This window comes from Gambusia affinis, linkage group LG14 (assembly GCF_019740435.1).
Source record: "Gambusia affinis linkage group LG14, SWU_Gaff_1.0, whole genome shotgun sequence".
In the NCBI taxonomy this organism is placed as follows: Eukaryota; Metazoa; Chordata; class Actinopteri; order Cyprinodontiformes; family Poeciliidae; genus Gambusia; species Gambusia affinis.
In genome coordinates this window covers 16,108,541-16,131,842 of record NC_057881.1, presented here as the reverse complement: position 1 = coordinate 16,131,842, position 23,302 = coordinate 16,108,541, and the positions used below count along the sequence as shown (strand labels likewise).

At 38.4% G+C, this 23,302-nt stretch overlaps 1 protein-coding gene across 1 annotated transcript in view; it reads right to left on the bottom strand.

Moving 5' to 3' along the window:
* csmd2 (CUB and Sushi multiple domains 2) overlaps nt 1-23,302 on the bottom strand; it is a 248,851-nt gene that overhangs the window by 10,073 nt on the left and 215,476 nt on the right. Inside the window, exons 48-63 of the mRNA XM_044138720.1 lie at nt 22,467-22,655; nt 21,645-21,791; nt 18,787-18,975; nt 17,578-17,763; nt 15,442-15,636; nt 15,092-15,265; nt 14,831-15,004; nt 14,432-14,605; nt 9,929-10,117; nt 9,564-9,737; nt 7,362-7,544; nt 5,771-5,947; nt 2,721-2,900; nt 2,395-2,568; nt 2,020-2,193; nt 464-537 (exon numbers count right to left, since the gene is read on the bottom strand). Coding sequence (XP_043994655.1) covers nt 464-537; nt 2,020-2,193; nt 2,395-2,568; nt 2,721-2,900; nt 5,771-5,947; nt 7,362-7,544; nt 9,564-9,737; nt 9,929-10,117; nt 14,432-14,605; nt 14,831-15,004; nt 15,092-15,265; nt 15,442-15,636; nt 17,578-17,763; nt 18,787-18,975; nt 21,645-21,791; nt 22,467-22,655 — 2,753 coding nt within the window. The remainder of the gene's footprint in view (nt 1-463; nt 538-2,019; nt 2,194-2,394; nt 2,569-2,720; nt 2,901-5,770; nt 5,948-7,361; nt 7,545-9,563; nt 9,738-9,928; nt 10,118-14,431; nt 14,606-14,830; nt 15,005-15,091; nt 15,266-15,441; nt 15,637-17,577; nt 17,764-18,786; nt 18,976-21,644; nt 21,792-22,466; nt 22,656-23,302) is intronic.

Sequence of the window (23,302 nt, the reverse complement as noted above, 5' to 3'; positions counted from 1 at the left end):
AGTGGACTTTTTGGAATATTTCTATAGACAAATCTGAAAACTCACTATGTAAATTATTAAAAACCCACTATAGTCTGGTTACTTTACCAAACTGTCTGCTATAGAGTTTTGTCGATGGCCATTTTACGTCTTGGCAGATTAAAATTGGCATCCCTTTAACAGTCCCGGCCATGTTTCCAGAAAGCCCCTTCTGCAAAAATATTCCGGGCTCCTGATGGCGTCTAAGGTAAGCCTGGAGGGACAACCTGTTTTCTTATACCACCAAATGCATTAATCACCGACTCTTCAGCCTTGCAGTCCAAGCTGAGAAAAACAGCTTACATTACAAAGTAAAGGGGAAGCGTAGACTGAAGTACAAAGGGAGAGGGGGAAAAAAATGACCTTTTAAAATTTAATTGGATTTTTTTTTTTTTTTTTTGTTCAATATATAAACTCAATTTCCTGTGTGACAACATTTTCACACCTGGTAGCCTTGGCTGTTGTTCTGATTTCCAAAGAGTGGAATGCCAGGGTCACCACAGGTTGTGTGACTTGGATCTGAAAAAACAAACAAACAATAAACTGCAGTGAGTTCATCCATTTGATATCCATCCATCCATCTATCTATGTATTCTATCAACACATGATGGACACCAGGAAGCAGAACTAATTGCATCCATCTATCTCTGGATAGATGGATGGGGGGCTTGAGTTCAACCCCAGTGGTCAGTACTTTTTTTTAAATGTTTCCAAAAAAAATAATTTTATATGAAAATATAAAATTTGAAGGGTATATCCTAAATGGTAAACCCCACAAATTTATTTTGATATTTAAACTCACAGGCCTATTATACAGAAAAGGATTCCTTTTTTTTTTTGCGCATTTGAGAAAAAATGTGAATACTTTATTATTTCATACATTATTTTTGGAAGCCAAACATCAACTCAACATAAGCTAAGCCTTAGCTGCTAAGGTAAAAGGACGTTACGGAGTTACAATCTAGAAGCTTTGCAGGAAGTTATTTATTTCCTGCTGAGTTTTCAAAATATGTCACCTTAAAACTTAATGGTGGTGACCCCTTTAGGTAGCAAATTTAATGGTGGTTGTAAAATTTAGGTAAGTTATGTTATAATATCCAAACTGTTGGGGTAAGCTCTATTGCACGATTAAAGGAGGAAAAAAATTATTGAATTTTATCTTCAACTTGATTACCATTAGGCAGTGCTTCTTAAGAGTTTTTTATATACAGTAAGCATTATTTGTCCCTGTTAAAAGGTGCTTATACATGTTTTATGGCATCATAATTGCAGACATCTTTTATGGTTCAGCTCTAATAGCACCATGTTGTTGAGTAGTATTTTAGATCCATTTTTCAACCGCTCCATATATGTGCAGAAAAAAAAACGCAATGGTATTCAATTCCATCCTATGCTTGCTAGGGCCAGCAGTTTGCAGCAGTTTTGTTTTAAGCTGATCGATTTTGAGTGGGAGAATAGAGATAAAATTCCTCCGTGAAGTTTCAAGTAGAGAGCTGTAAAAATAACTTGTCTCCTTTCAGAAGATAATGCACAGCCGTTTTATTTTAGGGTTTTTGAGCAGTCCTGGCTCGCTTAATTCATCTATGCCACACCGCTTTTTCTGGTGTGTGCAAAGTAAAGTAGAAGAGATGTAAAATAAATAAATAAATAAATAAATAAAAACCCACACACACAGTTATTGCAACAAAAATACATAGCACCCAATATCTTTAACTACTAGTTGATTTGGGTCAAATATTCACGCTGGGATTGAGATTCCAAAAATACGTTTGAAGGACTAAGAAGCAGATTTTTACATATAGATATGAATACAACCACATACAAATCTTTGAAGGTGCTGAACTAACTGTTCAAAAGTTATAACTGTGTTGTAGGCCCAAATGATGCACGTCATTAAAAGAAAATGAGTGTTGTAAATCTCATCTTGTGGATTTATTCAATCAAATTTTAAAATGATGACACGATTCTTTCCATAAATGCATGAATAAACTAACAGTTTACCTATGCAGGAGGGCTGTGTGCCGCTCCAAGTGCCATCATACTGGCAGTACCTCCTGGCCGAGCCAACCAAGACGAGGGGAGGATTGCAAGAGAACGAGACAGATGAAAGATAGGTGAAACCGCGGTCCTCCCTTCTGCCTTGATCTGGCATTCCTGGGTCTCCACAGAATACAGCTGTAAAAAAGCATGGGGGAGATGGAGGGGGGAGAGAGAGAGACAGACATAACATTAGGTGACCTGCAACACATGTTGGGTTTTAATTAGATTCTCAAGAGGGTAAGACACATCCTGCAGGATATGAACATGCATACATGGGGATGACAATCTCAGAAGCTAATCATAATATGTAAAGTATTTCAGTGGGGTGCCACTTACGGAAACACTGTGGCTTCTCTCCGCTCCAGTTGCCGTTGCCCTGGCATGTTAACACAGTGGGCAGGGACAGCTGATAGCCTTGGTTGCAGGAGTAACTTATGCTCGAGCCCCAGGTTAGGTCTGAACCCACAACCTGTCCGTTTGGGATGAGCGGTGGTGGACCACAAACAATTGCTGCAAAAAGAATGAGATTTTTTAAAATGGATATATTTTCCGATTTTAGTCTATCTACTTGGGTAAAGTAGTGAAAAAAAGGAAACTCTAAACAGAACGAAAACAAGAAAGAAACCAGCCAATTTTATTCATGTCATCCAACACTAATCTACCTTTACAGAGCGGCTTGGTGCCATTCCATGTCCGATCCTTGGTGCAGATGAGAGAAGAGGCTCTGTCAGCATCCATGGTGTATCCAGGAGAACACTGGAAAGCCACTGTTCGGTTGTAGGTGAAATCATTCCCAAATCTAACTCCATTGGCTGGCACTCCGGGATCGCCACAGTTGATTACTGTGGCGACAAAACAATAGAAAACGAACAGGTAAAAACTTAAAGCAAAATATAACATGTCTTTTTCTACATCTTCCAATCTCAATGCATCTAAGACACATTAAGTTGATCACATATTTTATTGCTTCATTTACAGAAGGTAATTTTTTTTACTGTTCACTCGTCAAATAGGAAACTTGCAAAAACAAGGAAGGACAGGACGAAGGGCTGAAGGAAGGACAAACTGTAGGGAGGGAAAAGATTTGTAGACAGAAAAAGTAGCTTCAAGGATGGAAGGAAAGCAGGATAGTTTGATGTAAGCATTTCTTTAAATAAAAAAAAAAAAATCTGGTTGGAGGAATTTATTTTCAGAGTTTCTGTTATCTAGAGACGATCATTCTGAGACACAAATGTCTGTCCTTATTTTATTAGTAAATTAATTAGTAATTAAACCTGTATTAGTAATTATGTAATAATGGAATTTCAATTTAAATAATTACTCAATTAATAAAAATTTCCCAAGAAGTTCAACTAAAGAAGCTAACACCAAACAATGTTCGTGTGTCTTAATTAACAGTTAGCACTTTATTTTAGGAAATACCTGTTCTTCATGTATTATTCACACTATACTACATAAACAGCATGTTCTACTAAATCTTATAAACATATAATTTTACATTTGCTCCATGGAGTTGCTGCAAAAAACTAAAAGCACAGTTTCTGCTTGACTGTGCTACATCACACTGCAGTCAAAAAGTAACACAAGTGAGGATTCCACCATGTTAGTGAAATGTAGTGCAATTCAGCTTTATTGGTAAATGTCTACAAAGAAAAAAAACACACACACAGGGGACTTGACATCTAGCAGACGGTTGCCTTGGGACAATGGCGAATTGTTAATATGTACATCCCACATGTTCAAGAAAAACTTGTAAGTAGGACAAGGAAACTAAGCATCTTTGAAGTGTTGCACTTTCCCTTGAACCAGAAAGCACTTATTGTCTATCAGGGCTGTTAGGATGCTTTTAGAACAAGCACAAAGCCTTTCTAAGGTTGTCTACGCTGTAACAATAAAGTGCAAAAGACTGCACAGACATGCTTTGTCCTGGCTTAACAATACGCTCCGATTATGGTGACAAGTCCACCAACTGCAAAATTAAGTGGCATTACGTCGGCATCATCAAAACAGAGGAGAGTGTAGACCCTTCACCACTTCACGGTTGCCTTGCTTTAGAAAATGCTTTCGGATCCACAGCGATCATTTAATCACAGAAAAATATTTTGTCACAGTGTTGTAACTGAGCTTTGAAAACCATTGTGCTTCTGCTTAAATTTTAATCCTCTCCACTGAGAAGATTGGCTGACCTCTATTTACCAGGGTCCATTGGCTCTGTACAGCAGTTCTGTGCCTTTTCAGAGATGTATTGATGATGAACTGTCACGTCATGATCATGATGCGCTTCCTGTCAGAGAACCACATACTTCTTTGCCTGGCCTGTCAAGAAACTGTCACCTATGCCATAAATGTCCATAACAAATTATCTTCTTTTCTATTAGTTTTTTTATACACTGAAACAAATGATCCCTTTTCCTATAACTGCAATTTCTTTTATACATTTTTTTTTACATACATGTGTCTGGAAAATATGTCTCAGATTGGTGTTCAGCAAGTATTAGGCTCACACCCTATAGTTAAAAAAAGTGTAACCAATTACCTTTAGAAGTCATATAGTTAGAAACAAAGTTAATCTGTTACAATTTAATATCACTATAAATACTGGTGTTCTATGAATACCTCAATGGTTCTCTAGACAACTTTAGGGAATAATAGCCGTAATAAATACCAAGGAACACACCAGAAAGGTCAGAGAAAATGTAAATAAAACCCATGAGTGGCTAAGTTCACAATTTCACAAGCTTTGCACGTCTCAGAGAACTCCCCAATCGGTCTTTAGAAAAATGGAAAAAAGCATGGCACAACTGCAAACCTGCCAAGACAAGGCCTTCCGCCTAAAGTGACAGGCCAGGCAAGAAGAACATAAATATGTGAAGCAGTCAGGGAAACTTGTCATAGTTGGTTGGACGAAAGAGAAGGGGTAAATACAAGGGAACCCTGAAAGAACACCTGTTGGATGCTGCTCCATGTAGGAGATTGGTCCAATCATAGAACACACTGAAATCTAAATGCAGCAATACTTGAATATTGCTGTTCACTGGAATTTTTAATCCAGTCTATGTTTGAGCCATTTGACAAAGAAATCTCTAAATTGTGTAAAGCTGATAGAGACAGATCTCAAAGTCTTGAAACCATGATTAAAGGGCACAAAATGGTTCTGCATTGACATGGTGCTCAGTACATAATGATTCCAACACTTTTCAGTTTTTCTATAAAATTGAAAAGCATGCCATCTTTTCTTTTACTTATTATGTGAATATTCTTGCATAAAGGATTTTTTCAATGCATTAAAACAAAAGAGATGCCTGTGCGTTCATGCTTTCACATATTTAATGAAACGTGTCTCTTAAAAAGTTGCCTACAATATAAAATAATGCAAATCTACAAATGACTTCCTTGGTTGGGTGGGTCCATTTTCCAGGCTTGCTTTTCAGAGCTGTAACATCTTAAGACAACTCAAAACACTAAGATTGTCTCCACAGGAGGTTTAAATGCTGATGACAGAAATGTTAATGATGGAAACCGCTTTTGTGAGAGGGACTTTTCCAACAGATTGACTCTGGGGTTGATATGCTGCTAACTTGATAAGTTAGCATTTGAACAGAGACCTAAGCAGCAAGGTTATTATGCAAAACAGGGCATCATTCTTTCAATCTGTATGTATAAACACAAAGACAGAGTCACTGTGATTGTGCATCTTTGGGCTGTTAATTACCTGAGCACTCTGGCATGTTGCCCGTCCAGGTCCCATTTACAGTGCAGTGTCGGGTAAGCAGTCCAGTAGAGTAGTACCCTTCCCTGCAGCTGTAAGTGATGGATCTGGAAAAAGTCAGTCCATCGTGAACAAGGATCTGCGCATTTCGTGGAGTTCCTGGGTTTCCACAGGAAATTACTGTTAAGAAAAATAAAAGAGCAGAAGAGAGGATCAACACAGATGAAGGAACAAATTCTGTAAGGTAAATATTAAAGGTACTCGTATTTAAAAGAAACTGACTTTTTTATTATCTCTCTGCTTAGTCAAGCCATCAGTCAAGTTAAAGGCCTAAAGCCATTAACATAATTGTGACAAAGGTTGACTGAATTTGTTATATATAATGTCTTTATTAATCAACAAAGATGTTTCTCAATGCCATTTATTCTCAATTACCTCCAAATTTAGTCTGAAAAGCTTCCTGATTTTTTTTTTCCTTGGTTTTTTTTTTCAATCTGTCCATTCCTGTCACAATCACATTTTTGTGCATCCTCCTTTGTAAGTAACTCTGCTTTGATGGACACGTTCTTTTACACAGAAAATCCCTTGGTGTCTGTCCAGCCGGAAGCGATAGTTCTGTTCATTACAGTCTACAGTTTGCCCCAGGCCATCAGTACCCTGGGGGCATCGCCCTCCCATAATGACCAGATGTAGCCTGGCCCTTGAAGTCCCTGCCAACTGAGAACAGGTGGGCAACCTAGGCTATTGAGCATAACACAGAGAGAAGCAAGGGGCAGTTGTGCTCTAAGATGGAGGTAGAGGTGCGGGTGAAGGAGTACAGAGAGTTGTTGAGAGCTTCACTGGGCACAGTCTATAAAACAGCAGATGATTGAGGGAAGGCCCCACATCAGACAAATATTTTTCCTGTGTCTTCATTAAAAATAAAAATAAAAAAAGCACTGCGCAAAAGGTTTTAATGAACTTTTTTGATATTGTATGGTATTAACTGCTATGTAGTTCATTAATTTGTAAAGAAAAGCTTGTTTTTCAGTTTGTTTATCCACTGAATTTTCTCTAAACTGTTCACACATGTGCACAGAAATAACCATGAAACTTTAATTTTAGATGTTCCCTTACACTAAACATGACATCACTTGGACATGTTGTAAAATTTAACATGGGTAATTAAAGGTAAACTTTGTATTATAACAAACATTTTTGAGTTATCTATATTTGAAAAATTCAAAATGATGGAATAACTTTTTAAGAAAATAAAAATGCAAAACACAGACAAATGTGCATGTAAAATTATTCCTAAACAAAACAAATGACTTTTTTACACATCCTCATATAATTTAACAGCATTTTTAAAGCAATGTTAAAATGCCGGTTTACCCCAAAATCATTAATCATTGTTGATGCCCTTGTTCCTCTGACTGTAAATCCTAAGGCAGAATATTTAATGCTCCTGTAGATTGTGGGTCTTCAAATGTGTTTTCCCGTGGATGTTTCCAGAATATCAGCTCACGTTCAAAGCTCACGGCCATAGCAAAAACTGGAAGTTCAAGTAACTGCGAAGTGACAAACCTTGACAAATACAATACAAACGACTTACCATGACACTCCGGTTGTGTTCCCATCCATGTACCGTTGGAAAAACATGTTCTCTCTGGTGACCCCTTTAGGACGTAACCAGGTTCGCAGCTGAAACGTACAACACTGCTCACGGTAAATTCATCTCCAAGACGAATGCCGTGAACAGGTACGCCTGGATCTCCACATAGACCATTTGATTCCCCTGCAAGGACAAAGCAAAAATCACATACATATGACATTTGTTACTGAGCATGCATCAGAAATTAATTCTGCTGACTGGTGCATAACTGTGTAATAAGGACAATGATTGAACTAGTGGGGGCCTGCTGTGGTGGCGCAGGGGGTCAGCACGCCCCACGTTTGGAGGCCTCAGTCCTCGACGCGGACGTCGTGGGTTCGACTCCCAGTCCCAACGACCTTTGCCCTTTGTCTTCCCCCCTCTCCTCGCCCTCTTTCCTGTCTGCCTACTGTCGCAAAAATATGAGTGCCGCAAAAACTCTTCGGAGAAAAAAAATGAAAAGAAAGAAAAAAAATGATTGAACTAGTGCAGGGGTGTCCTGCAACTCTTTGATGTCTGTCTCAACACACTTGAATCCAACAGCTGAATCACCTCTTAAGTGCAGTCAGGTTCTCCAGAGTCCTGCTAATGACCTCATTATTTGACTCAGGTGTGTTGAGGTAGAGTTGTTAAAAAGTTGAAGGAGACCGAGGCCTGGAGTTGCCCACCCCTGAACTAGTGTCTGATACCATAAAGATCCAATGAGACGTCAATGGCTTTATACATCCTAAAGAATTTTTACTTTGCTATTTAAGTTTATTTATTTTATAACTCGGGGTTTGGTTATTATACAAGACTCCAAACTTTACAGTGCATTTAGAACATATTCACAGCACTTTCATTTTTCTACGCAACTCCCTTGATTAGTTCCACAAGACAATTCTCTCTGAGGTCTGCAGACAATTCCTTTGATTTCATGCTTAGTATTTGTGCTGTGAGCTGTACTGTCAACTGTGCCACCTTATATATAGACAGAAGCATGCCAGAATGCAATTTTTTGTGTTACCTATTTTTACACAATTCACAAAAATCTCAAAAGTTTGTGTAGAATTTGGTGGAAATAGATTAATTTATTAATATGGAGTATGCCTATAACAAAAAATCTGAATAAAGGTAAGAAGTGTGAATACTTTCGGGTTGCACTCCAAGTATCTCAAACAGCAGTGCTCAATCCATCACCTTAAAATGTAACAAAAAAAGATGGCAAATGTGCAAATCTCCAACATACAAATACCAGAAGATGTGAGGTTCAGCAAAAGATAGTTTTGCGCAAGGTCGCTTAGTGAATTCAAGTACATGTCATACTTTTCAAATTTTAGATTTAGAAAGTTTTCTGTTTCATAATTATCAGCTACTTTGTGTTTGGTAACTCCCTTAAAAGTTCAATAAAATAAATGTTTAACAAGTTTGCGGGCAACGTACCAAAATGTGAAAAAGTTCAAAGTGCATGAATAGTTTCACATGGGACTGTAGTAAAGATGGCCATGCAAATAAATATGAACATAATAACTGTCCATTGAGAGAACAGCAGAGAACATCACACATAAAGTGCTACTTTACTGTCACACAGCTTGTGTGCCTAAGCGAATGACTTTATAGCTCTTCGACATTGTGTGTTTGTTCACTTTTCTGTCCCATCTGTGTGACTATGCATTTGCACATATGGGGGAAGTGTGGGCCATTTAATGTGTGACTCACTGGAGCCAACCAACTGTTGTTGGGGTATAGGAGTACGGGGGCCTGTTTTTTTATACAGCTTCATAACCCGGCATTGATGGTTCTCAGTCTAATGAGAGCAAATTAAAACAAGTTTATAGAGGGGACTCAGCTTGCCCTTGAGGCCTGCGGAGCAGACGGGTAATTCCATCTTTGCTCCAACTGTTTCGTAAATATCCTACCACCAGATGCCACTCAAAGTCTTCATTCATTGGTCATGCTCTGTGAAGGCATCTATATAAACAGAGCCGATATCCCAACTGAATTAATAAAGCATAAAATCAAGAATTGACAGAGGATGATGGCTCAGTCATGACACAGTAATGGTTCCGCTTGTTCCAGACTCTTATTTGAGAAGATTTTGAATGTTAAGTTTTAGCCCTTCGTAAAATGACATTTGGTTGAATATAGACAGACACAGATTGACTGGTGACTGGATCCCCGTACCGGAGCAGTGTGGCGGCGAGCCGCTCCACTGCCCGTCCAGCTGACACATTCTTGTGGTATTTCCGATGATGCTGCGCTGGCTCATGCAGCTGTAGCGGATGACTGAGCCCACTGTTCGACGGTCACCTGAGATCTGGGCGTAGGGAGGCATGCTGGGACGATCGCAAAGAACCACTGCCCAATCAAAGTAGAGAAGGAAGCAAACAAGTATTAGGTAGAAACACAAATTTTAAACCCAGTTAACTGTTCTTAATAACTGGAAAAACACAACAAATCTGTGCATCTCTAGTACAAATATACATATATTTTCTATTAAACCACATTTTACAAAGTGCTTAAAAAACCCAACTGTTTCAGTTACTCACACAGGCATTTGGGTAAGGAGCGGTCCCAGGTGCCGTCCCCTTGGCAGGAGACGGAGCTGGTACCCAGAAGATAATAGCCAGGGTTACAGCGGTACGTCACCGTAGTCTGGAAGCTGTACCGATGCGGCCCGCTGGATAATACTTGTCTAATGCTGTACTCTACATGGCCGGGCTCTGTGCAGTTTACAACTGCGGCCATTGATGGGGCAGAGGAAATATAGACAGAGAGAGAAAAAGGAACATTTTTAGGACCAAGACTTTGTTTAAAAACCGCATTTATATATCTGATTTCACAAAGTTTTTAGGGACGACTATAAAAACATTATTCCTGTTAAATAAACTAAGAAATTATACAGATTGCACACTGTGAAATTCCCTTATAATTAGTAGTCTCTTTGGCTGAGAGACAGCGATGGAGATGGAGGGAGACCTCACAGGTATTTGAGGAAGGAAATGTGAATCAAATTATAAGGAATGCAAGAAGCTAATATGCTAACAGAATGCTAACCAGTAACAATCATAACCAAGGCATGCATACATTTCATGAGCCATTATCTCAGTAAAGGAAGCAAAATCAGAGTTACCATGTTAGCCTATACCTACACACATAGAGTGATGCTAACACACTAATGGCTTCCAAAACACACTCAGAGTTTGCATGCAGCTATTATAGCCCAGCTTGGCTTGCCAACCTCACTCCGATAAATGTGTTTTTGCTCCAGCCAAAATGAACCTACTGTATTCTAATGTGTGTAAAAGCTTGCTCATTTTCATGCTCCCAAGCTGTCCAGCTATGCTAAATAACCCCCCAAATATATTTTTATAATGTATTCCTCCCAGAAGAGTGCTGACCTGTGGTGCCATCATTTACAACTTACTGCATAATAACTCTACAAAGTGTCTTTGAACCCGCGGAGCGGTTTCAAAGAGGGGCATTCCGAGCGTGGAACTTGGCGTTCATCAAATGTGCTTGTGCACGGTGTGTTAAAAAGGGTTCCAACGGCTGTCTAAACTGACTGACCTCCTGGTAAATTTCTATGTGGTCCAGTGTGTGAGGAAGAAGGAAAGGTATAAAATGAAAACAAAGAAGGAAGGTGAGAGGGGAAGTAGAAGAGAGGTAATTTATTTCAGTTTAAATCAGAGGTCGGAAACCCCGGTCAACCTCTCTCCCCTCGGTAGATGATGCATCCGAAGCGTAACATTATTTCCTCTCAGCATTCTAGCTCACACCAAACCACAAGTATACAAAAGCCTATAGACTTTATAGTTCAAAGCTAAACTGTAGAGTTCATTACATCTGTAGTTCTTGTGGGGTATTTCTCTACAAAGGATGTGACAATACAAAAAATTTGGGCTGATATTAATAACCTACCAACAAAAGGCTAAAAAATATTGGCCAATACTGTTAGTGCCGAGAAACCGATGCATTCCTACCAGCCTCTACCAGTTTTGCATATTCATTTAGTTTTTTTCAAGTTTGCACCATTAAATTGTTTGGTAATGTTGCCTAAGATTAGCTTGGAAAGAGAATGTCTGTGAAGAGGAGTTTTCAACTCTTGCCAAAGATCTTCCATAGGTTTTCAGTCTAGACTTTCAATGAGCTATTGCGACACAGAGATACTTTGATCTATATCATCCCAATGCAATTCTGGGCTTTTTCCTGTAACCCTAGCTTTTAAATTTCTTCGGGATAGCTTTCTATTGAGTTCCTTCTTTTTTACCCTTTAACTTTTATCAACTCCTCTATGCTCCACTGTCATAGCATAATGCCCCCACAAAACACTGTGGTGGCAGAATAAGTAGGTGTGAAAAGGTCAGGTGTTAGTTTTTCTTCACAAACAATTCACATCTTGGCCAAACTTGTTAATTTTGGTCTCATTTGATCCTCTTTCAATTTTTTCGAATGAAAACAGTTCTGTGAAATGCCTAAAAAATTTTTTATATTGTTTAGTAATCTACTACCATTTTAAACTTCTCCACAACTTTATTGCTGACATAACTGCTTTGTTCCTCGGTCTTCATGACGCCGTTTGTTTACTAATGTTTTCTGCTTCCCATTTGTTTTTCTCCCACTCAAAGCTGAGACTAAGAGTGAGATGGATGAAGCGGATGCCAGCACAGTTCTGCTGCTCAGGAAGAAATAGCGAGGGCCACACTTTACCAAATGTGTCACTATAGCTGTAATTAATGTAATAAATCTGACTGACAAAAAGACTTGTAAGCTGCTTATGTCTTCACATCAAAAGTGAGGATAATAGACATCAAAAATGCCGTTCCCATCCATCCATCCACACACACGCGTAGAAGAACACACACAATTTTCATATAAAATGTGCCTGAGAATAACCATCTGGACTGAAAGAAAGTTGATGCTAATATGATGTCACTGCTAAAGTGAAGAGATTCTAAGACATATATGTCTGGAAGGAAATGTATGCAGCAGAAAAATGAACTCTCTTCTTTAAAAAAAAAAAAGAAAGAAAAAACAGGAAGAAAATGGATGCCTGCAAGACTTGTAAGCTTCCCATCACTCTAGCAAAGTATAAAAAAAAAAAAAAAAACACTAAATCCCTTTTTGTCTCATTTAAAACAAACTCAGGAAGTCAATCAGACACGTTTTCTGTCATCCCTTGTCACATTTAGGGCCCGACTTTGCAAGCAGCCCCTGTCTGTTCCTGTCACAAAGCCTTCAGATAGAAACGACTTATCCACAGACACGGGAGCAGAGATACATTACTTGTTGCAAAAACACTGCCAAATTAAGAGTCTTTGCCCTACTCATGCGAAGCAGAACTGAATAATTGTAATTCTGAGCAAAATCCAAAATGCAGGTCTCCACAGACTGCTGTCTTTTATGCAACCTCAAGAATCTGGTGATTGTCTGTGGATTTGTCTCTGCATGGCTATTAACTAACATTGTTTCCCTGACACGCATGTTTGCCTTTGGGGATAAAGAGGTAGTGAGGCTGAGAGGAAAAAATAAAAAAGTCAACTGGAAATATTATGTGGAACCTCCACGGACCATTTGAGTGAGGCTGATGTAATTAAATAAACTGGACTCTTCTTTAATTTTTCATTTGCGCTTCCCCTAAAGGTTAAGTCCGTTAAATTCCTTCTCCCCGGGGTGCTCCTTTGCTTCATCTCCACACTCTCTATGATTAAGGTCACTTGTGGCCAAAGAAGATATGGCTTTACACATTATGTTAGGTAATTTAGCACTTACAAATGAATGAAAATATAAAAAGAAAATGTTAAGTCCACGAGCAACTCTGTGGAATTTAGACATTTTTCTTCATCTGATTCCTCCTTCAGATGAACATTCAACTTAGGTGTATAAGAAGCCGTTTCTCTAATGACATGTTGCAATGCAAAGGTAGTCATATGATTTATATATATATATTTTAAATTGTTTTAAAACAACTGCATACTAAAATGTGGTTATATTTGCACTTTTGAGTCCATTACAAAAGTACACAAAATAAAATGGGGGAACATTTTCAGTACTTTTAAAACATCCATTTGTAGTTAGCCCCAGGAAAATAAACTTGGCTCAACAGCCTTTTATTACTGTAGGAGCTGCAAATTTGTAGGGGTATGCGTGGACTAGCTCTGCACATTTGTAAGATATTCTTGTTGACACAACAGCTCAAACTCAGTCAGATTGAATGAAGACCCTTTGAAATGGAACTTTCAAGTTTTGTGACAGATTAAAGGGCTGCCTTGTATTTATGTCCATCCATCTTCTCATTAATTTGTGTGTTGTTGTTGTTTTTTTTTATGTACTGTTTATGTGCAATACATGTGTCTGTGTATCAAGGACTGCAGATGGAAATTAGCTCAGAGAGCTAACATGTGGTCCCAGGCATATTTTCCGTTGAGATCAATGCTCCTGTACATGGTCCTATTCAATAAATAAACAGACAAGCTTTTCTGTCCTTGCTGGAAAAAGATCCTAAAAAAATGATGCTACCACTGCCATGTTTCATCACGGTGTTTCTGCATTGCGGGTGACATGATCCATGAGATGTTCATTCATAATCTAACCCAATTTAATTTTCTCCAGAACTTTATTCCTACTGTGTTCCTTGTTTTCTTTATGATGTTGTTTCACTAATGTTCTTTAACAAGAGCAGCTGCAATTACACTCCTTTGGAATATCACTCTTCTGGTCTATATTCAGTAGATAAGTGACTTCTGGCAATTCATTGGAAGGAGAGTAGGGGAATGAAAACAAATACACCCTCCATTTCTCACATTACTGACAAAATCTGGTAATGTTCAAGCGATATGAATATTTTTCAAAGATGCTGTACATAGAAAAAACTCATTTCCAGGAATACAGATTTTTAAAGGAATGGAAAAAAAAACTGTTTTCTAACATGTTGAACAACTGTTTATCAGAAGCAAAATAAGAGCCTCGTCAACTTCTTGTAAATATTTCTTATTTATATAATTCTGCTGAAATCAGTAAATAAACACAATGACAATCTTCTTGCCACTTACTTTTACACCTTGGTATAGCATTGTTCCATTGTCCATTAGCCTGGCATGTAGATTTAACAGCCCCATGCAGAACATATCCAGTATTGCAGACAAAACGCACAACATCATTTAAGTTGAACTGGGTTCCTTGGGTTGTGCCAAATGTAGGGTTTCCAGGGTGGCCGCATGTGATGGCTGAGAGAGTCAAACGACAGGAGAAGTCATTGATATATAATTAAAGTCAAATTCTTGAAAACAAACTGCTTTATACTTTGAACAACACAGTACATACTGATAAAATATGATTATCTAAAGAACAAATTGCTTAATAACAAACATCAACAGCAACAAAAGTCTCAATTCAATACCGCCCAGGGGTTTATGAACAAATACAAATAGCAGTTTGGAGAGGCAACTTACGAACGCAAACGGGGGTGTTCCCTGACCAGCGGTGATCCTGCTCGCATATTCGCACTGACACACCAATAAGACGAAACCCTGGGTTACATTGGTACACAACGCTGCCTCGAAAGTTGAAGTTCTCCCCAATTATTTGCCCATTAACTATTGGGTCTGGACTGCCACAATGGCCAGCTAAAAACAAAACAGTAAAAAAGACGGTTAGATATGGTAGGCTCTGACTTTTTTACTGTTGTCATTTTTTTAGACTGAAGATCTCACCTAGACATTGAACTTGTGTTCCACTCCAAAGCCCATTGGACATGCACTCTCGTACCCGAGAGCCCACTAGGGTATATCCTGTGTTGCAGGAGAAAATGGCTGTGGCTCCATATACAGTCAAAGTTCCTATTTTATGACCATTTGGAGGAGTGCCAAGATCTCCACAGGAAATAACTGAAGTAAAAGAACAAAATATAACCCAATTAGTACAAAAAGATTCAAAATCTATTTTTGCATGTTAGAGGACTTGAACATGAAAGTAAATGAATTTGGTTGCATTTATGTTGCTTACATTTGAATGAAAATCTTTAGTAATATACAGGCGCAGAAAGGCAACAGCTCTAACTTACTGTCACAGACTGGGCGAGGATCAGGGTAATTCCAGGTGCCATTTGCTTGGCAGCGAATGATCCTTTGACCCCTGTAGTAATATCCCGGGTCACATATGAGCATCATTATAGCATCATATTGGTTTTGAGTGCCATAGATTAGTCTCCATCTTCCATGCTCCACAGCAGAGTGGCTGATGTCGGCGCAGGTGACCGCTATGAGGTAAGAGAACATTTTTTTTTATATACACATTTAACAGTCAGTAGTTTGTCTTCTGAAGGCTGAACTGTGTTGTGCATTTATTTGGAGTGGACTGATGCATCCAGGTCACAGCAAAAGACAAAGAATCCCCACTTTCTTCTCAAGAATAAACGTACCGGTAATAGCTTCATTATCCACAAACTGTATTCATAAGGTAATATCAAAATAATATAAGTCAAGTCAATGTTTGACAAGTTTATAAATGTAGTCCTATTGCCAAAAAGTCTTTTTGGTGTGTCTTCACAAAACAGTAGCGGTTTCATGAATATCAAATGAGGTTTTAAAGAGACAATCTTTAGACAATTTAGAGAATTAAAGTTTAGTGCCAGTGTTTTACTAATGTGGTACTAATACCAGGGATAGTGGTACTAAAAAAAAGAAATTTAGGTATGAACTGTTAACAAGGTAAAATGCAAATGTCATTAGCTTTCACATGGTCCAATAAGCAGAACCATCCAAAAATAATTATCTGCTCAAGAGCAATGATTTAAAAAGATGTGATTCTACAAACAAATGGAGGATAACTTTTCAAGAACTCCCAGTATAAACTCATATGGACAACAGAGAACGAAAAACAGTTGCTTGTCGTTACTTAAACTTTATTCAATTTATCTGTGAAATCCAACATTAGGATTTTGATAACGCAAAAAAAAAAAAAAAAAAAAAAAGCTTAACTGTGTTGTAGTTAGAAACTACTAATTCTACTGGATTTTCTAATTGCTGTGTACATTGACAAAGTTACATAACTGGCTTTAGCAAATCAAGTTAAGTTGTTTCTTTCCATTTTACATATTTAAAACAACTAAACAAAAAACACATTCAATAACAGAGGTGATACAATCCTACGTGTATGAAGGATTTAATGAGCTACGTACAGTCACCGCACATTGTATAAAAAATACACCGTAGATTCGCAGCAATCACATTGAATTTTCTTTATGGAAAACTCATCCAATTAAAGTCTGGATCCTGTCAAACTGTTGCCTGAGATATATGTTAGTGCTATTGATACTTGTTACAAAAACATTTATTTTTCTTTCTATTATTTATTAACAGGGGAATGTTAGATTTCTCTACATCTATTCTCTACATCTATCTTTTTGCGTCACTGTGATGATGAATGCTTAGTTGGCTTAGCATGGCAAAAGGAGTTTCTATAGCAGTGAAATGTTTACCATTATCCTAAGTATTGTCCTTGAAGACAATACTTAGATACTTGTCCTTGAAGACAATACTTAGATACTTGTCCTCAAAGACAATACTTAGATACTTGTCCTCAAAGACAATACTTAGATACTTGTCCTCGAAGACAATACTTAGATACTTGTCCTTGAAGACAATACTTAGATACTTGTCCTCGAAGACAATACTTAGATACTTGTCCTTGAAGACAATACTTAGATACTTGTCCTTGAAGACAATACTTAGATACTTGTCCTCGAAGACAATACTTAGATACTTGTCCTTGAAGACAATACTTAGATACTTGTCCTTGAAGACAATACTTAGATACTTGTCCTTGAAGACAATACTTAGATACTTGTCCTCGAAGACAATACTTAGATACTTGTCCTTGAAGACAATACTTAGATACTTGTCCTTGAAGACAATACTTGAAGACTGTTTTCTCAAAATGTCTATGCTAAGCACATGTTTTAAGGGTTAGAAAAATGCACAAAATAGTGGGTGAACTAATTATTACCTCTCTTCCATTTGAGCTTATGAAAAACTAATTCACAGTAAGATTCTAATCGGATTGTGGAAAATTATAAAATGAACCTTTATTAGCGTCAAAATACACCTGCGGTTCCTTTGTTTCTGAAGATTTCGTGACTTTTTTCTTTTTTTTCTGTCTGACTCTCAGAATCTAACCAGACAGCAGAAGAAATACTCACGAACGCATCTTGGAGGGGCCTCAATGGGGCTCCACCGCCCAGACTCTTGACAGACCACTGAGGTGGTGAGAGGACCAGCAAGCCGAAACCCTGGATTACATTGGTAAGTGACCCTGGCCCCAAGAGAGAAGTCTTGGCCAACAATGCTGCCGTTGACAGGGGCAACAGGCATCCCACAGGACATGACTACAAAATAAAACATTGATAGGTAGTTGAGTAAGATTTAATACAGTATAAAAATAGTAAAAGGAAATAAAATACAGGCAAACGAATTTGTCATCCTTGTATGCAAAGTGCTGAGTTCTCAAAAACATTCACAGAAGGCACGGATGAGCCGCACACATTAGCATGGAACACAATTCACACAACAGCAAACAATCAAAGTTGGCAGAGGATAAATGTAATTTTTATGGATGAATACACCTGCTTTGGAACTGCATGCATGCTCAACGTTTGCTCTAATTGTGTGTGCTAGTTTGAAAACAAATAGTGGAAATACATTTTTAGATTACATGCTTCAATATTTGATTTAAAAGCAAACATTTAAAGTACATTTGATAACAAATGTTATCAAATGTACTTTAAATGTACTTTATCTGACAAATAGTTGTTATTATTCTGAGATATTTTTCACCAAAGGTTTAAATCTTCACTATGACCAACTCAATTAAAAAAATAAATAAGAAATCCCTAGCCCCCCACCCCCCAATTATAATTTCTAAAATATGTGAAGTATGACAAGAGGACTAAAATCCAGTAATTGAAATGTCACTAAGTTTCCACTGAATCTTTAAAAAGGGACAAAAAAGTGGTGAAGTAAACTTCCTGGAGGTATGCCTTAGGCTGAGGAGCTGCTAGTGATGCTACGCTGTCAACCGCAATCACCCTTTGATCCGAAGCAAAAGGATTCTGTAAGACTTTTTCCCCTCAATCAGTTTAAACCTGAGAGATGCAGCTCACAAAGTGGATTTGCAGTGATATTCTGTTCAGTATGCCAGACAGGATACAAGTGATATAATCTACTTAAGGTCATCAGTTATAAGACATTTTATAATACATCGATCAGATTCTGAAATTATGTGTATTCAAATGATAAAATATCCTACTCTGATGAATCCCTGCAAAGACATGATAATAAAAAAAGAAAAAAAAAACAATCCAGTCTCTGATCTATTTCTAGTCCTGACAGAGCATGGTAGAGGTCTTTACCTTGACAAAGAGGTACTGGGGTATTCCACTGATGGATCCCCTGTGCTGTCCGGGTGCATGTGGCGCTGGTCTGACCAATAAGTCGAAAGCCTTGGTCGCAGTTGAAGCGTAAAGTATTGCCCAACTTGGACCCAGTTAGGCTGTGCACTGTGCCATTTACTGGGTTACTAGGAGGGCTGCAGTATGGTGCTATGGATAAAGAAGTAGATATACATTATATAATCACAAAAAAGTGACATGTTAAAAAAAAAAAAAACAATGATGCAAGGTGATGTAAGAAGTTGTTGAGAGGATGAATAATGAATACCCGTTTAACGACAGAGTCAAAGATCTCTATTGCGTCTTGCTCTTGTGCTGAGGGAAAGGTTACAGCAAACACTGCTGCCTCGAGATGAGGAAAATTGATTATTGAAAACTAATGTACTGCAAAGCAAAATGAGTGTTTGTCAGCAGCTGTGGATGAGGATCATAAAAGTGATGGATACGTAATAATGGGAACAAAGTATCTGACTTTGGTTAAACTGGTGACGGCAATAATCATTTATCATGGCAAATGGTACCAAAATGGATCGAGAAGATTCACGAGCCCAAGTGGAATTTAGCAGATTTCCCGACAAGGGGCAGCGCTACACGTCAGCCGCAGAAAGACGGTAATAGAACAGACTCTACAAACACTGTATAATGAGAATAGAAGACTGTGTTCACTATGGGCGGAAAATTATTATGAGAACATCAAATTTAAATAAAAATGCAAATTTGCCGTTTTTACAGCTCTCACATTGCAGCGGCAATTTCAAATACTGCGTTTTGTTCAACATCAAGTATATAACCAGACAAACTCTCCAACAGTATAAAAATACTAGGCCAATATAGATGGTTAGTTATGAACATAAAACAATTTTTAACAGAATATTATGTTTTTCAAAGAGGCAAAAATTTGAACACTCTTTAAGGGGACAGAGAGTCTGTCAAACACACTGAAGAATCTGATGCTTGAGTTTATTGTGAAAACATTTTTTTTTTCTTCTGAAAAGATCAACAGCAGATGAACAAAGTGTTCTGGTAGCAATTTAACAAACGATTTAACAGCGTTCGGGAAATGCTTACTGCCCACGCTGTGAACAAAGCGCGAATTCTCAATGCCCCCAAAGATGCCCGTATGGATAAAAGCAAGTAACATTTTCATTTTTAATTATTACACAACCAAAAACATCTGCAAGACCACACTAGATGGTAAAGAAGTTTTTTTATTTTTCATTAGTTGGTAAAGGAGTTTGCCAACTTCCAATAGAACTTAGACTGGAACAATTTACTTTGGTCAGATTGATTGAACCTTTTCACAACAAAACACAACATAAGAAGAACTTGTGAAAAAGCACAGTATGCCAACTGCTAGAGCTAAGAAAGGGATGGGATTTATAATACAACAGATTTTTTTTTTTTTAAATGGTCTGAAAACTTTAGAGTACACATAATAATGAATAAACTAACAATGCATTGCCTTTGGGTCTTTTGATAAGATTGTTATCGAAACACAGACAATGACCACAGAAATGGTTCTCCATATTTAAAACTTACATGAACATGAGTAAAGATTAAATTCTCCCCAAACATGGCCAAACATGGTTGTAAAAAAAACAAACAAAACAAAAAGCATTAGCAGCACAGGTACCAATAACGAGTGCATCTCTCAACATTTGTATGCCTTTTTTTAACATCTTCTCCTGGGGTACCAATAAATGCCAGCAGGTGTCTCAATCATTGGCCCATCTGGGTTTTTTTAATTTTTATTTCCCTTTCTTTTCTCGTGTATGAGACAGAACAGCAGTTGCCTTTTCTGCAATCAGCCCTGCAACTTTGAATAACTTTGACTGCAGAGGGTGGTGACTAAATTGAAATAGATAAACAACAGGAGAAAGAAAGATTGAGCGGACAAGGTCAGGCTGACTCAAAGTTGATTGAAGTGATGGAGAAAATGAATGTACCTAAACAGAGAGATAGAAACAGTGATAGTTGAAATTGATAGAAAATAACTGTAGAAAACCCGAGCGCGTGAATTGCAACAAGACACTGCTGCAAGTTGTTAATGGAAGACTTGCCCTTGGAGAGGAAACTCGGCTTGATGAGTAGCACAGCTGAATTTATTGAATGTATCAGTGCCATCTGTTTTTTTTTCATTCTTCTTCTTTTTTTTCCTTCTTCTTCTTCTCCCCACAAAGATACACCAGAAGGCAATTCCATATTGACCATGGTAACTTCTGGGTTCTCAGGGATCACTTAGTTTGTCATTTAATCTGTCACGATGAAAACCGTCAGTGTTAGAAACAAACAATTAAAAAGTGAAAGAGGCAGGAGAAAAAGTAGAAGAGAGAGATGACAGAACATCCGGCTGGGGAGACAGAAAGCTCCACCAAAGGGAGGAGAGAGACAATTAGTCAATCTGGCTGAGTGGTGTTGATACAGAACAGGGGGAGCCTTTTAAATATTTACACAGTCATAATTCACAGCAAGTTATGCAGGTGTCATATACCAACAAATCCTTCATGGGAGCAGGACAAAACGGAGGAGTAATAAGCAACAAGCAAGGCATGAAACCGTGCTTACTAATTCCTAGGTCTTGGCACACAGTAAGATGTCGGTGCCTGCTGCCCTCATTAGGCTCTCACAGAGCTGGGTCATATTTTTGACTGTCTATGGGACAGTTGGCAGCCCAGATGCCGGTCTTAAAGGAAAAGTAAATTAAACACACGACTAATGAGATCAAACTCACAACAAGGCCCTAAAAATAATGAGTCCGAAATAGGTTCCAAATCGATCATGGCGTGATGAGGCAGTGTTCGGGAATTTCTGGCCCTTACCTGAATAACGGATGCGGAAGCCTTTGTGGCTGGTGGTGTGATCAAAAGACCAGTGCAGGTAGACTTTGTTACTGGAGCTCGTGATGCTCAGCGGGCTGGAATAATTACCACTGAGGGTAATAAGAAGCGGGCTCTGTCTGGACGGACCTGGATGAAGATACGACGACGAACGACAATTAAAGTTTCAGAAAGCTGAAAAAAGAAAAAAAGAACTTCAAGGTAAATCAAAAGTCTGGATTTATCATTCAGTAGATCCAGACTTTACATAGGGTAAAAATCTTGAAATACTTCATTTGTTATGAATTGTGTCAAGTTGCAAATGAAAAGTTTGTTGAACTCCTAACTGTGAAGGAAAAAAAAAGAGAGAGAGAGACTACTGCAGACCATAATTGGCTTAGCAGCCTCAAGGTTAACAAATGCCTGTTCCTCTCCAGTCGGCAGAAGATAAAAAGTACTAATCAGCATCGCCGCTGTGTATCCCACCACCATTTTCTCAGAGCTGCCGGGCAGAGTTGCTGACTTTGCCTCTAATCAAATTCAAATGTACAAGGCAGATGCAGATGTTCTTCCACCATGAAAGGGGAACTGTGTGTGATTTTCTGTTAGTGGAGGCAAATAGCTTTGTTACAGACAGTTTATTTAGCTGCCTGGTTTATTTAGCCTTTAACTGTGGCTTTCTGAGGAAAAAAGTACTATTTACACAACACTATGGTCATTAAGACAGTTTTATCAGAGAACAATATAGATCCTAAACGGCAATGAGGCCGGATTAAATTTGTCTTCACAAACGCATGCAATCGTTGACGAAGCGACAAGACCCACCATCAAAGACTTCAAGCTCATCAAACTGACGGCTGGTTTGAAAGTGTTCGATAGTGAAGGAGATGTTGTAGCCGGGCTCCACTTTAACAACCCAGGAGCAAGACTCGAAATGAGGGAAGCCGGTGCCTGGTGACTGGCTCATAATGACGCCTGTGGAAGCCGTCAGCACCTCATTCATTGGACACGTCACTGGGGAGAGGAAAGAGAGAGCGAGACAAAAGGAGCTATTATTGTGAGGCATTGAAATAATGATCCCGTTTATGTTTTGCCGGCATTGTTTCATAATTGCAGATCAGGTCGAGTGATTGTTCGTTCATTTTAGCGAATTCAATTTACCTTGAAGCATGAATTGGATTGTTTAGGTTCACATTGTTGCTGCAGAGAAATTCAATGCAACTAAAAGCATGGCTAAGGCTAATTGTCATTCATGTCTGGGTGCTGTCACAGGAAAACAAACAATGCATGCCAACTCAGACTACTAAACAGCTGATGTTTAATATTATTGACTCGCCATGAGCATATTCACTTCTTTGCCCATTGTCAGCATGACAGATGTGGAGCTAACTTAGCGGGGTAAGTCTCACGTCAGCCTTGAAGCGCTATTGCCGTGGCACGTCTGGGCAAACTAGATCGTTCCCCTCATCACATTTCCTTCCTGTCGCCTTCCTGTCTCCTCAAAATCCTTTGACATTTTCTAGACGTTTCAGTCGTGTTTTCGCCATGTTCCTACCTGCTCTGTTTTTGTTGCAGTGCTGAGAGAAAACAATGGCATTATCTGCCAGATGGTTGGTGCTACCCAAAACAAGATATAGCATCAAGGAATGTGTCTCACTGTT